The 15,822-nt window shown below is 37.7% G+C and overlaps 1 protein-coding gene across 1 annotated transcript in view; it reads left to right on the top strand.

Moving 5' to 3' along the window:
- Window positions 1–15,822, top strand: part of NPEPPS (aminopeptidase puromycin sensitive) — a 79,826-nt gene that overhangs the window by 33,146 nt on the left and 30,858 nt on the right. The window contains exons 7-10 of the mRNA XM_085083323.1: window positions 7,035–7,131; window positions 8,551–8,584; window positions 10,038–10,152; window positions 13,735–13,899. Of these exons, the coding sequence (XP_084939449.1) occupies window positions 7,035–7,131; window positions 8,551–8,584; window positions 10,038–10,152; window positions 13,735–13,899 (411 nt within the window). The remainder of the gene's footprint in view (window positions 1–7,034; window positions 7,132–8,550; window positions 8,585–10,037; window positions 10,153–13,734; window positions 13,900–15,822) is intronic.

Genomic DNA, 15,822 nt, shown 5'->3' on the forward strand with positions numbered 1-15,822 from the left:
TTAATTTAATTTTAATTTTAAAAAAATTTAATTGTATCTTTATTTTTTCTTAATTTAATTCACTTTTCCATTTATTTTCACTTTATTTTTTTTTCATTCTCATTCATTAATTATTGAATTAATTCAATTCTCTCTCCAGGCCACAGACGCTCGCCGTGCTTTCCCCTGCTGGGACGAACCTGCAATCAAAGCCACCTTTGACATCTCCCTGGTGGTTCCCAAAGACAGAGTAGCTTTGTCCAACATGGTCAGTTCCTCCTTTTGGGGTTTAGTCCTGATTTTTGGGGTTTTATTCCTGATTTTTGGGGTTTTATTCCTGATTTTTGGGGTTTTATTCCTGATTTTTGGGGTTTTATTCCTGATTTTTGGGGGTTTATTCCTGATTTTTGGGGTTTTGTTCCTGATTTTTGGGGGTTTATTCCTTAGTTTTGGGGTTTTATTCCTGATTTTTGGGGTTTTATTCCTTATTTTTGGGGGTTTATTCCTTATTTTTGGGGGTTTATTCCTGATTTTTGGGGGTTTTATTCCTGATTTTTGGGGTTTCATTCCTTATTTTTGGGGCTTTATTCCTGATTTTTGGGGCTTTATTCCTGATTTTTGGGGTTTTATTCCTTATTTTTGGGGTTTTATTCCTTATTTTAGGTGATTTTTTCTTTTTTTTGGGTTTATCCCTTGAGTTTTGGAGCTTTTCCTCATTTTAGGTGATTTATTCCTTTTTTTTTTTGGGTTTATCCTTTGATTTTTGGTGCTTTTCCTCATTTTAGGTGATTTATTCCTTTTTTTCTGGGTTTTATCCCTTGATGTTTGGTGCTTTTCCTGATTTGGGTGATTTATTCCTTTTTTTTTGGGTTTTATCCCTTCAGTTTTGGTGGTTTTCCTCATTTTGGGTGATTTATACTTCTTTTTTTTGGGTTTTATCCCTTGATTTTTGGAGCGGGGTTTACCCTGACCCAAAACCACTCTGACAGGTTCAATCCCAAGCCCCAAATCCCAAACCCCAAATCCCATATTTTCCCCTATATTTCCCCCAGAACGTTCTGAAGCACTCTGACAGGTTCAACCCCAAATCCCATTTTTTCCCTATTTTTTCCCCCATTTTTCCCCCAGAACGTTCTGGAACGGCAGCCGTACCTCAACCCCAAACCTGTTCCCTGACCCAAAACCACTCTGCTGGGTTCAATCCCAAACCCCAAACCCCATATTTTCCCCCATTTTCCCCAGAACGTTCTGGAGCGGTGGCCATACCCTGTCCCAAAACCATTCAATCCCAAACCCCATTTTTTCCCCCATATTGTTCCCCCAGAACGTTCTGGAGCGGCGGCCGTACCCTGACCCAAAACCATTCAATCCCAAACCCCATACCCCATATTTTCCCCTATGTTTTCCCCCAGAACGTGGTGGAGCGGCGGCCGTACTGTGACCCCAAACCATTGTGGGTTCAATCCCAAACCCCATTTTTCCCCTATTTTTCCCCATTTTCCCCATTTCCCCCATTTTTCATTTTTCCCCAGAACGTTCTGGAGCGGTGGCCGTACTGTAACCCCAAACCATTGGGTTCAATCCCAAACCCCAAATAAACCCCAAATCCCATATTTTCCCCTATATTTTCCCTCAGAACGTGGTGGAGCGGCGGCCGTACCGTGACCCAAAACTGTTCAATCCCAAACCCCAAATCCCATATTTTCCGCAGAACGTGGTGGAGCGGCGGCCATACCCTGACCCAAAACCATTCAATCCCAAACCGCAAACCCCATATTTTCCCCCATATTTCCTCAGAACGTTCTGGAGTGGCAGCCGTACCCCGACCCAAAACCATTCAATCCCAAATCCCATATTTTCCCCCATTTCCCCAGAACGTGGTGGAGCGGCAGCCGTACCCTGACCCCAAACCACTCTGACAGGTTCAATCCCAAACCCCAAATCCCATATTTCCCCAGAACGTGGTGGAGCGGCGGCCGTACCCCAACCCCAAACCATTCAATCCCAAACCCCAAATCCCATATTTTCCCCTATATTTTCCCCTATATTTTCCCCAGAACGTGGTGGAGCGGCGGCCGTACCCTGACCCCAAGCCATTCAACCCCAAATCCCATATTGTTCCCCCAGAACGTTCTGGAGCAGCGACTGTACCCCACCCCAAAACCATTCAATCCCAAACCGCAAATCCCATTTTCTCCCCACCAGAACGTGGTGGAGCGGCGGCCGTACCCCGACCCAAAACCATTCAATCCCAAACCCCAAATCCCATATTTTCCCCTATATTTTCTCCCCCCAGAACGTGGTGGAGCGGCGGCCGTACCTCAACCCCAAACCACTCTGCCAGGTTCAATCCCAAACCCCAAATCCCATTTTTTCCCTATATTCCCCCAGAACGTGGTGGAGCGGCGGCCGTATCCCAACCCCAAACCACTCTGGTGGGTTCAATCCCAAACCCCAAATCCCATATTTTCCCCTATATGTTTCCCCAGAACGTGGTGGAGCGGCGGCCGTACCCCGACCCAAAACCATTCAATCCCAAACCCCAAATCCCATATTTTCCCAGAACGTGGTGGAGCGGCGGCCGTACTGGGTTCAATCCCAAACCCCAAACCCCAAATCCCATATTTCCCCAGAACGTGGTGGAGCGGCGGCCGTACCCCGACGACGAGTCTCTGGTGGAGGTGAAGTTCGCTCGCACGCCGGTCATGTCCACCTACCTGGTGGCGTTCGTGGTGGGCGAGTACGACTTCGTGGAGGCGCGCTCCCAGGACGGCGTGCTGGTGCGAGTCTACACCCCCGTGGGCAAGGCTGAGCAGGGCAAGTTCGCCCTGGAGGTAATTTGGGATCGGGGATGGAGCTGGGAGCTGGAGAATCCCAAAATTTGGATGGGATTGCTTGGTGAAATTCAGCATTTTTGGGGTTTTTGTTCTTTTTTTCTGGCGTTTTTGGTGGTTTATTCTTGGTTTTTGGTGGTTTATTCCTTGCTTTTGGTGGGTTTCTTCCTTGGGGTTGGATTTGGGATCCCTGGAGGTAATTTGGGAACGGGGATGGATTTGGGATGAGGCCAATCCCAAAATTTGGATGTGATTGCTCGGAGAAATTCAGCATTTTTGGGGTTTTTTTCTTGGTTTTTGGGGTTTTTTTTGTCATTTATTCTTGGGTTTTGGTGGTTTGTTCCTTATTTTTTGGGGCTTTTCTTACTTGGGGTTGGATTTGGGATCCCTGGAGGTAATTTGGGAACGGGGATGGAGCTGGGATGAGGCCAATCCCAAAATTTGGATGTGATTGCTCAGAGAAATCCAGGATTTTTGGGGTTTTTTCTTTGGTTTTTGTGTATTTTTTTAGTCGTTTATTCCTTATTTTTAGTGGGTTTTTTCCTCCAGGAATTTGGGATCCCTGGAGGTAATTTGGAAACAAGGATGGAGTTGGGAGCTGGAGAATCCCAAAATTTGGATGGGTTTGATTGGTGAAATTTGGGATTTTTGGGGTTTTTTCCTTGATTTTTAGGGTTTCTTTTCCGGTTTATTCATTATTTTTGGTGGTTTATTCCTTGTTTTTGGTGGGTTTTATCTTGGGGTTGGATTTGGGATCCTTGGAGGTAAATCAGGAACAGGGTTGGATTTGGGATGGGGCCAATCCCAAAATTTGGATGGGATTGCTCGGAGAAATTCAGCATTTTTGGGGTTTTTTCCTGGTTTTTTAGGGTTTCTTTTCTGGTTTGTTCATTATTTTTGCTGATTTGTTCCTTATTTTATGGGGCTTTTCTTACTGGAGGTTGGATTTGGGATCCGTGGAGGTAAATCAGGAATGGGGTTGGATTTGGGAGCTGGAGAATCCCAAAATTTCGATGGGATTGCTTGGAAAAATCTGGGATTTTTTGGGTTTTTTCTTTGGTTTTTGGGTATTTTTTCAGTTGTTCATTCCTTATTTTTAGTGGGTTTTTTCCTCCAGGAATTTGGGATCCCTGGAGGTAATTTGGGAACTGGGATGGATTTGGGATGAGGCCAATCCCAAAATTTGGATGGGTTTGATTGGTGAAATTTGGCATTTTTGGGGTTTTTTCCTTGATTTTTAGGGTTTCTTTTCCGGTTTATTCATTATTTTTGGTGGTTTATTCCTTGTTTTTGGTGGGTTTTATCTTGGGGTTGGATTTGGGATCCCTGGAGGTAAATCAGGAACAGTGTTGGATTTGGGATGAGGCCAATCCCGAAATTTGGATGTGCTCACTTGGCAAAATCCACGATTTTTGGGTTTTTTTCTCTTTGGTTTTTGGCGTCTTCTTCATTGTTTATTCTTGGTTTTTGGTGGTTTATTCCTTACTTTTGGTGGGTTTCTTCTTTGGGGTTGGATTTGGGATCCCTGGAGGTAATTTGGGAACGGGGATGGAACTGGGATGAGGCCAATCCCAAAATTTGGATGTGATTGCTCGGAGAAATTCAGCATTTTTGGGGTTTTTTTCTTGGTTTTTGGGGGTTTTTTTGTCATTTATTCTTGGGTTTTGGTGGTTTGTTCCTTATTTTTTGGGGCTTTTCTTACTTGGGGTTGGATTTGGGATCCCTGGAGGTAATTTGGGAACGGGGATGGAGCTGGGATGAGGCCAATCCCAAAATTTGGATGTGATTGCTCAGAGAAATCCAGGATTTTTGGGGTTTTTTCTTTGGTTTTTGGGTATTTTTTTAGTTGTTCATTCCTTATTTTTAGTGGGTTTTTTCCTCCAGGAATTTGGGATCCCTGGAGGTAATTTGGGATCAGGGATGGAGCTGGGAGCTGGAGAATCCCAAAATTTGGATGGGATTGCTTGGTGAAATTTGGGATTTTTGGGTTTTTTTCCTTGATTTTTAGGGTTTCTTTTCCAGTTTATTCATTATTTTTGCTGATTTGTTCCTTTTTGGGTTGGGGTTTTGGGTGGGTGGGTGGGGTGGGTTTTGGTTTTTGGGTTGGTTTTGGGTTTTTTTTTGTTTTGGGTTTTGTTTTTTTGTTTTTATTTTTGGTGGTTTTTTCCTTGGGGGTTGGATTTGGGATCTCTGGAGGTAAATCAGGAATGGGGTTGGATTGGGATGAAGTCAATCCCAAAATTTGGATGTGCTCACTGGGTGAAATCCAGGATTTGAAATCCACGTTTTGATTTAAAGTTCAGATTCTGATTTCAAATTCAAGTTCTCATTTGAAGCTCTGATTCTGAGAGCTGAAGTTTTGATTCTAAATTTTGATTTGAAATCCAAATTTTGATTTGAAATCCAAATTTTGATTCCAAGTTTTGATTTTGAAATCCAAGTTTTGATTCCAAATTTTGATTTGAAATCCAAATTTTGATTCCAAATTTTGATTTTTAAATCCAAATTTTGATTCCAAATTTTGATTTGAAATCCAAATTTTGATTCCAAATTTTGATTTGAAATCCAAGTTTTGATTCCAAATCTTGATTTCAAATCCAAATTTTGATTCCAAATTGTGATTTGAAATCCAAATTTTCATTACAAATTTTGATTTGAAATCCAAATTTTGATTCCAAATTTTGATTTGAAATCCAAATTTTGATTCCAAATTTTGATTTGAAATCCAAGTTTTGATTCCAAATTTTGATTCCAAGTTTTGATTCCAAGTTTTGATTTGAAATCCAAATTTTGATTTGAAATCCAAATTTTGATTCCAAATTTTGATTTGAAATCCAAATTTTGATTCCAAGTTTTGATTTGAAATCCAAATTTTGATTCCAAATTTTGATTGAAATCCAAATTTTCATTACAAATTTTGATTTGAAATCCAAGTTTTGATTCCAAATTTTGATTTTTAAATCCAAATTTTGATTCCAAATTTTGATTAGAAATCCAAATTTTGATTTGAAATCCAAATTTTCATTACAAATTTTGATTTGAAATCCAAGTTTTGATTCCAAATTTTGATTTTTAAATCCAAATTTTGATTCCAAATTTTGATTTGAAATCCAAGTTTTGATTCCAAATTTTGATTGAAATCCAGATTTTTATTTGAAATCCAAATTTTGATTCCAAATTTTGATTAGAAATCCAAATTTTGATTTGAAATCCAAACTCTGATTCCAAGTTTTGATTTGAAATCCAAATTTTGATTCCAAATTTTGATTTGAAATTCAAGTGTTGATTCCAAATTTTGATTTGAAATCCAAATTTTGTTTCCAAGTTTTGATTTTTAAATCCAAATTTTGATTCCAAATTTTGATTTGAAATCCAAGTTTTGATTCCAAGTTTTGATTGAAATCCAAATTTTGATTCCAAATTTTGATTGAAATCCAAATTTTCATTACAAATTTGGATTTGAAATCCAAGTTTTGATTCCAAGTTTTGATTTGAAATCCAAGTTTTGATTCCAAATTTTGATTTGAATTCTGAATTTTGATTTGAAATTCAAGTTTTCATTCCAAATTTTGATTCCAAATTTTGATTCCAAATTTTGATTTGAAATCCAAATTTTGATTCCAAATTTTGAAATCAAATTTTGATTCTTTGTTTTTTGTTTGTTTGTTTTTGTTTGTTTGTTCAAATTTTGATTTGAAATCTAAGTTTTGATTTGAAGTCCAAATTTTGATTTGAAATCCAAATTTTGATTCCAAATTTTGATTTGAATTCTGAATTTTCATTTGAAATCCAAATTTTGATTCCAAATTTTGATTTGAAATCCAAATTTTGATTCCAAATTTTGATTTGAATTCTGAATTTTCATTTGAAATCCAAATTTTGATTCCAAATTGTGATTTGAAATCCAAATTTTGATTACAAATTTTGATTCCATGTTTTGATTCCAAATTTTGATTTGAAATCCAAATTTTGATTCCAATTTTTGATTTGAAATCCAAATTTTGATTTGAAATCCAAATTTTGGTTCCAAACTTTGATTTTAATCCCAAATTCTGATTCCTGCTGGCATCTTCCCCACCCATCTTTTTCCCATTTCCAACCTGAAGCTTCCCCACCAAATTTTTCTGCTATTTTTCACAAATTTCCATCCTAATTTCATCATTTCAGCCCCAAACGTTCAGATTTTCCCAAATGAACTCAATTTCTCTCTGGTTTTTCCAGGTTGCTGCTAAAACTTTGCCTTTTTACAAGGATTATTTCAATGTTCCTTACCCTCTGCCCAAAATTGATCTCATTGCTATTGCTGACTTTGCTGCTGGTAATTGCATTTTTTATTATTTATTATAATTATATAATATATATTTATTATATTTATATATTTATTATATTTATATATTTATTATATTTATATATTTATTATATTATTTTATTTTGGTTTTTAGTATTTATTATTAATGTAGATTTATTATATTTATATATGTATTGCATTATTATGTTATTTATTTTTTATTATTTTTAGATAATTATATTTTTATTATTGTTTATTTTATTATTTATTATTAATAGATATTTGTTATATTTATATGTTTATTACTTTATTATTTATTTATTGGTTATTTTTTTCATTATTTGTTTTAATAATTGTAATATTTTTATTTATTTTTACTGATATATTTATATATTTATTGCATTATTTATTATTATTTTATTTATTATTTATTATTATTATTATTATTTTATTATTATTATTTTATTATTTTTATTTTTAAAATTTATTTTTATTACTTATTAATATTTATTACATTTTTATATGTATTATGTTATTATATTATTTATTTATTGTTTATTTATTGTTATCCTGGTTTTTATTATTTATTTTTACTATTTATTAATATACATTTATTATATTTATACATTTATTATATTATTATGTTATTTATTATTTTTGTTATGTCATTATTTTATCATTTATTTTTAGTATTATATATGTTTATTATATTTATATCTGTATTACATTATTATATTATTTATTATTTTTTATTATTCATAAAAAATAACATTTTCTCGACAAAATCTTGATTTTATTTCCATTTTTAAATCATAAAAATTATTTTTAAAAATTTAAAATTAACAATTTAACTAATAGGAAGAGGTGTGGATCAATAATATCAATATCAATAAATATTTTTATTTATTTTCCAAAGGTGCCATGGAGAACTGGGACTGATTTATTTATTATATTGTATTAATACAATGTTTATTTATTATATTTCTATATTTATTACGTTATTATATTATTTATTTATTACATTATTATATTATTTATTTATTATATTATTTATTTATTATATTATTTATTATATTATTTATTTATTTATTATTATTTATTTATAATATTATTTATTTCTTATTTATTTATCTTTTATTGTTTATTAAAAGTAACATTTTCTCGACGAAATCTTAATTTCATTTCCATTTTTAAATCATAAAAATTTATTATTTGCATTTTTAAATAATAAAAATTTATCATTTGAACATTTAAAAATCTAAAAATCTAAAAATTAAAAATTTATTTTTATTTATTTATTTTTAATTGTTTATTAAAAGTAACATTTTCTCGACAAAATCTTCATTTTATTTGCATTTTTAAATAATAAAAATTTCTTATTTGAACATTTAAAAATCTAAAAATCTAAAAATTATTATCCCAATAAATATTTTTATTTATTTTCCGAAGGTGCCATGGAGAACTGGGGCCTTGTTACTTACAGGTATGATGGGAAAATATTGGTTTTTTCCTTTTTCTTTAATTAATTTTGGTGTTAATTGGATTAATTAATGACTGGGTGGCACCCCAAGGGAGGCAGAGTGGGTAGTCAGATTTTGGTGATTTTTGGGAGATTTTTGGGAGATTTTTGGGAGAATTTTGGGAGAATTTTAGGCTGATTTTGGGAGATTTTTGGGAGAGTTTTGGGAGAATTTTGGGAGATTTTTGGAGATTTTGGGCTGATTTTTGGCTGATTTTTGGGAGATTTTTGGGAGATTTTTGGGTGAATTTTGGGTGATTTTTGGGTAATTTTTGGGTGATTTTGGGAGAATTTTGGGAGATTTTGGGGTGATTTTTGGTGGATTTTGGGCTGATTTTTGGTGGATTTTGGGCTGATTTTTGGCTGATTTTTGGGCTGACTTTGGGCTGATTTTGGGGTGATTTTTGGGAGATTTTGGGCTGATTTTGGGCTGATTTTTGCCTGATTTTGGGCTGATTTTTGGCTGATTTTTGGGCTGATTTTGGGCTGATTTTTGGTGGTGTTGGTGAAGCTCAGGAAGGCAAAAATCAAAAATGTGAAGCTTTGAGGTTTCTGGTTGTCTCTTTTTCCTCAGAAAATTTCTTTTTTCCCCATAAAATTTATTTTTCCCTCATAGAATTTAGGCAAAAATCAAAAAAGTGAGGGTTTTAAATATTTTTTTTTTCCCCTTGATTGGGTAATTCCAGTTCATCTGGGTTGAATTTTTTTTGTTTTTTCCCTCAATTTTTAACTTATTTAGTTAACTCCACCTCCTTTGGATTTAGTTTTTTTAGGTTTTATTCCCTAATTTTTTACTTTGCATAGGTAATTCCATCTCATTTGGGTTGAAATTTTTTGGGTTTTTTTTTTCCTAAATTTTTATCTTCCTTAGGTAATTTCACCTCCTTTGCATTTAGTATTTTTTAGGTTTTTTCCCTCACTTTTTCCCTTCCTTACATAATTTCTTTGGGGTTTTTTCCCCTCACTTTTTCCCTTCCTCACATAATTCCCTCTCCCTTGGGCTGTGATATTTTGCTTCTTTTTGGGTTGAATTTTTTTGGGGTTTTTCCTTAAATTTTAAACTTTTTTAGGTAACTCCACCTCCTTTGGATTTAGGTTTTTCAGGGTTTTATCCCTACTTTTTTACCTTTCTTACATAATTGCCTTTAGGGTTTTTTTCCCCTCACTTTTCCCCTTCCTCACACAATTCCCCCTTCTCTGGGCTGTGATATTTTGGGGTTTTTTTTGGGGTTTTTTCTCCCTCTCTGACATCTCTCCCTCTCTCCCCAGTGAGACATCAAAAATCAAAACTGCGAAACTTTGAGTTTTCTGGCAAAACTTTTTTGGCCTCTTTTTCCCCCATCAAATTTAGGCAAAACTCAAAAATGAGAGGATTTGAAGTGCTTTGCAGAACTTTTTTGCCTTTTTTTTGTTGCAGGGAGACAGCGCTGCTGATCGACCCCAAGAACTCGTGCTCCTCGTCCCGCCAGTGGGTGGCTCTGGTTGTGGGACATGAATTGGCTCACCAGTGGTTTGGGAACCTCGTCACCATGGTGAGAACCACCAGCTGGCCTTCTCCTCCTGCCCAAAACCCTAAAAAAATCCCAATTTTCCTTCTTCTCCTGCCCAAAACCCTAAAAAAATCCCAATTTTCCTTCTTCTCCTGCCCAAAACCCTAAAAAAATCCCAATTTTCCTTCTTATCCTGCCCAAAACCCTAAAAAAATCCTCTTTTTCCTTCCTGTCCTATCTAAAACCCTTCAAAATCCTGTTTATTGCTTCCTCTCCTGCCCAAAACCCTAAAAAAATCCCAATTTTCCTTCTTCTCCTGCCCAAAACCCTAAAAAAATCCCCTTTTTCCTTCTTGTCCTATCTAAAACCCTTCAAAATCCTGTTTATTGCTTCCTATCCTGCCCAAAACCCTAAAAAAATTCTCTTTTTCCTTCTTCTCCTATCTAAAACCCTTCAAAATCCTGTTTATTGTTTCTTCTCCTGCCCAAAACCCTTCAAAATCTCAATATTTCCCTTCTTCTCATGCCTAAAACCCTTCAAAAATCCTGTTGTTCCTTCCTATCCTATCCAAAACCCTTCAAAATCCTGTTTATTGCTTCCTCTCCTGCCCAAAACCCTAAAAAAATCCCAGTTTTCCTTCCTATCCTGCCCAAAACCCTAAAAAAATCCTGTTGTTCCTTCCTCTCCTGCCCAAAACCCTAAAAAAATCCCAATTTTCCTTCCTCTCCTGCCTAAAACCCTTCAAAATCCTGTTTATTGCTTCCTCTCCTGTCCAAAACCCTAAAAAAATCCATTTTTTCGTTCCTACTCTGCCCCAAACTCTTCAAAAATCCTGTTTGTTACTTCTTCTCCTGCCCAAAACCCTAAAAAAATCCCAGTTTTCCTTCCTATCCTGCCCAAAACCCTAAAAAAATCCCAATTTTCCTTCCTATCCTGCCCAAAACCCTAAAAAAATCCCAATTTTCCTTCCTATCCTGCCCAAAACCCTAAAAAAATCCCAATTTTCCTTCCTATCCTGCCCAAAACCCTAAAAAAATCCCAATTTTCCTTCCTATCCTGCCCAAAACCCTAAAAAAATCCCAATTTTCCTTCCTATCCTGCCCAAAACCCTAAAAAAATCCCAATTTTCCTTCCTATCCTGCCCAAAACCCTAAAAAAATCCCAATTTTCCTTCCTATCCTGCCCAAAACCCTAAAAAAATCCCAATTTTCCTTCCTATCCTGCCCAAAACCCTAAAAAAAATCCCAATTTTCCTTCTTCTCCTGCCCAAAACCCTAAAAAAATCCATTTTTTCGTTCCTACTCTGCCCCAAACTCTTCAAAAATCCTGTTGTTCCTTCTTCTCCTGCCCAAAACCCTAAAAAAATCCATTTTTTCGTTCCTACTCTGCCCCAAACTCTTCAAAAATCCTGTTTATTGCTTCCTCTCCTGCCCAAAACCCTAAAAAAATCCCCTTTTTCCTTCCTGTCCTATCTAAAACCCTTCAAAATCCTGTTTATTGTTTCTTCTCCTGCCCAAAACCCTTCAAAATCTCAATATTTCCCTTCTTCTCATGCCTAAAACCCTTCAAAAATCCAGTTTTTCCTTCCTATCCTATCCAAAACCCTTCAAAATCCTGTTTATTGCTTCCTCTCCTGCCCAAAACCCTAAAAAAATCCATTTTTTTGTTCCTACTCTGCCCCAAACCCTTCAAAAATCCCAGTTTTCCTTCCTATCCTACTCCAAACCCTTCAAAATCCAAATTTTTCCTTCTTCTCCTATCTAAAACCCTTAAAAATCCTGTTTATTGCTTCCTCTCCTGCCCAAAACCCTAAAAAAATCCCAATTTTCCTTCCTATCCTGCCCAAAACCTTTCAAAATCCTGTTTATTGTTTCTTCTCCTGCCCAAAACCCTTCAAAATCCATTTTTTGCTTACTATTCTGCCCCAAACCCTACAAAATCTCAATATTTCCCTTCTCATCATGCCCAAAACCTTTCAAAAATCCATTTTTTCCTTCTTTTCCGCTCAAAACCCTTCAAAATCCCAATTTTTAGTTCCTATCCTGCCCAAAACCCTTCAAGATCCAAATTTTTCCTTCCTCTCCTGCCCAAAACCCTTAAAAAAAAATCATTTTTCCCTTCTTCTCCTGCCCAAAACTCTTCAAAATCCAGATTCTGGTCAGAAGTTTTGATCTGAAATTGAGATTTGAAATTCTCCCGAAACTCTGATTGGAAGTTTCGATTTGAAATTATGATTTGAAGTTCCCCTGAAATTCCAATGGGAAGTTTGGATCTGAAATCGTGTTCCCCTGACATTCCAACTGGAAATTCTGACTGGAAATTGTGAAGCTCCCCTGAAATCCTGATGTGAAATCTCAATTTGAAAATCCCACGAGGATTTCAAATCCCAAAGGACCAAAACCAAATCCCAAAGGACTGAAACCAAATCCCAAAACCCAAAAGACCGAAACCCCCCGAGAACCCCCAATCCCAACTGAACACCCCAAACACCATTCCCCTGTGAATTTCCCTTTATTTCCCCTTCCCAGGAGTGGTGGACTCACCTGCACACCCCAAATCCCATTTCCCTGTGAATTTCCCCTATTTCCTGTGTGTTTTTCAGGAGTGGTGAACTCACCTGCACACCCCAAATCTGATTTCCCTGGGAATTTTCCCTTTCCAGGAGTGGTGAACTCACCTGCACACCCCAAATTTCATTTCCCCATAAATTTCCCCAATTTCCTGTGTGTTTCCCAGGAGTGGTGAACTCACCTGCACACCCCAAATCCCATTTCCCTGTGAATTTTCCCTTCCCAGGAGTGATGGACTCACCTGAGCACCCCAAATCCCATTTCCCCATGAATTTCCCCTTTATCCTGTGTGTTTCCCAGGAGTGGTGGACTCACCTGAGCAACCCAAATTTAATTTCCCCATAAATTTCCCCTTTATCCCGTTTGTTTCCCAGGAGTGGTGAACTCACCTGCACACCCCAAATCCCATTTCCCTGTGAATTTCCCCTTTTTCCCATTTGTTTCCCAGGAGTGGTGGACTCACCTGCACACCCCAAATCTGATTTCCCTGGGAATTTTCCCTTCCCAGGAGTGGAGGACTCACCTGAACACCCTAAATCCCATTTCCCCATGAATTTCCCCTATTTCCTGTGTGTTTTCCCAGGAGTGGTGGACTCACCTGCACACCCCAAATCCCATTCCCCTGTGAATTTCCCCAATTTCCTGTGTGGTTCCAGGAGTGGTGGACTCACCTGAACACCCTAAACCCCATTTCCCTGGGAGTTTTCCCAGGAGTGATGGACTCACCTGGGCACCCCAAATCCCATTTCCCCATAAATTTCCCCTTTATCCCGTGTGTTTTTCAGGAGTGGAGGACTCACCTGCACACCCCAAATCTGATTTCCCTGGGAATTTCCTCTTTATTTCCCCCAGGAGTGGTGGACTCACCTGCACACCCCAAATCCGATTTCCCTGTGAATTTCCCTTTATTTCCCCTTCCCAGAAGTGGTGAACTCACCTGCACACCCCAAATCCGATTTCCCTGGGAATTTTCCCTTCGCAGGAGTGATGGACTCACCTGGGCACCCCAAATCCCATTCCCCCATAAACTTCCCCAATTTCCCCTGTTTTCCAGGAGTGGTGGACTCACCTGTGGCTGAACGAGGGCTTTGCCTCGTGGATCGAGTACCTGTGTGTGGATCACTGCTTCCCCGAGTACGACATCTGGACGCAGTTTGTCTCTGCAGATTACACCCGAGCGCAGGAGCTGGACGCGCTGGACAACAGCCACCCCATCGAGGTCAGCCCTGCTTTCTGGCACCTATTTGTCACCTTTTTTGTCACCTTTCTGTCACCTTTTTGTCCCCATTTTGTGTCCCCTTTCTGTCCCCATTCTGTGTCCCCTTTTTTCCCCTTTTTTCCCCTTTTTTCCCCTTTTTTCCTTTATTTTTCCTTTATTTTTCCTTTATTTTTTTTCTGTTTGTCCCCTTCTTTGTCCCCTTCTTTGTCCCCCTCTTTGTCCCCCCCTTTTTCCCCCTATTTTCCCCCTTTTCCCCTTCTTTTCCCCTTCTTCCCCTCTTTGTCCCCTTTTTCCCCCTTTTTCCCCCTTTTTCCTTTCCCTTTTTCTACTTTTCTTTTTCCCTTTTTCCCCTTTTCCCTTTTCCCCTTTTTTCCCTTTTTCCCCTTTGTCCCTTTTTGTTCCCCATTTTGTCCCCATTTTGTCCCATTCTGTCCCCTTTGTGTCCCCATTTTGTACCCTTTCTCCCCCTTTTCCCTCTTTTTCCCTTTTTTTTCCTTTTGTCTTTTTCCCTTTTCTTTTTTCCCCTTTTTTTGCTACTTTTTTTCCCCTTTTTTCCCCTTTTTTCCCTTTTTTTCTCCCTTTTTGCTTCCCTTCTCCCCTCTCTGTCCCCCTCTCTGTCCCTCTCCCTTTGTGTCCCCTTTTTGTCCCCTTTCTCCCCCCTTTTCCCTACTTTTTTCCCCTTTTTTTGCTACTTTTTTTCCTTTTTTTCCCCTTTTTCCCCCTTTTTTCCCTTTTTTTCTCCCTTTTCTCCTCTTTGTCCCCATTTTCTGTCCCCTTTCTGTCCCCTTTTTTTCCCCTTTTCTCCTTTTTTTTCTTATTTTATTCTCCTTTTTATTCTCCTTTTTATTCTCCTTTTTATTCTCGTTTTCTCCTGGTTTTCTCCTGGTTTTCTCCTGGTTTTCTCCTGGTTTTCTCCTTGTTTTCTCCTTGTTTTCTCCTTGTTTTCTCCTTGTTTTCTCCTTTTTATTCTCCTCGTTTTCTCCTCGTTTTCTCCTCGTTTTCTCCTCGTTACCCACATTTTTCCTTTTTTTTCCCTTTTTGCTTCCCCTTCCCCCCATTCTCCCCCCTTTTACCCACGATTTTCCCCTCTCTGTCCCCCTCTCTGTCCCCCTCTCTGTCCCCCTCTCTGTCCCCCTCTCTGTCCCCTTTGTGTCCCCTTTTTGTACCCTTTCTCCCCCTTTTCCCTACTTTTCCCCTTTTTTTTGCTACTTTTTCCCCTTTTTCCTTTTTCCTTTTCTCCCTTTTTCTTCCTTCTCCCCTCTCTGTCCCCATTCTGTCCCTCTCCTTTGTGTCCCCTTTTTGTACCCTTTCTCCCCCCTTTTCCCTACTTTTTTCCCCTTTTTTTGCTACTTTTTTTCCTTTTTTTCCCCTTTTTCCCCCTTTTTTCCCTTTTTTTCTCCCTTTTCCCCTCTTTGTCCCCATTTTCTGTCCCCTTTCTGTCCCCTTTTTTTCCCCTTTTCTCCTTTTTTTTCTTATTTTATTCTCCTTTTTATTCTCCTTTTTATTCTCCTTTTTATTCTCGTTTTCTCCTGGTTTTCTCCTGGTTTTCTCCTTGTTTTCTCCTTGTTTTCTCCTTGTTTTCTCCTTGTTTTCTCCTTGTTTTCTCCTTGTTTTCTCCTTGTTTTCTCCTTGTTTTCTCCTTGTTTTCTCCTTGTTTTCTCCTTGTTTTCTCCTTGTTTTCTCCTTGTTTTCTCCTCGTTTTCTCCTCGTTTTCTCCTCGTTTTCTCCTCGTTTTCTCCTCGTTTTCTCCTCGTTTTCTCCTCGTTTTCTCCTCGTTTTCTCCTCGTTTTCTCCTCGTTTTCTCCTCGTTTTCTCCTCGTTTTCTCCTCGTTTTCTCCTCGTTTTCTCCTCGTTTTCTCCTCGTTTTCTCCTCGTTTTCTCCTCGTTACCCACATTTTTCCTTTTTTTTCCCTTTTTGCTTCC

The sequence above is a fragment of the Lichenostomus cassidix genome, chromosome 27, assembly GCF_008360975.1.
Source record: "Lichenostomus cassidix isolate B80296 chromosome 27, HeHo_3.0, whole genome shotgun sequence".
In the NCBI taxonomy this organism is placed as follows: domain Eukaryota; kingdom Metazoa; phylum Chordata; class Aves; order Passeriformes; family Meliphagidae; genus Lichenostomus; species Lichenostomus cassidix.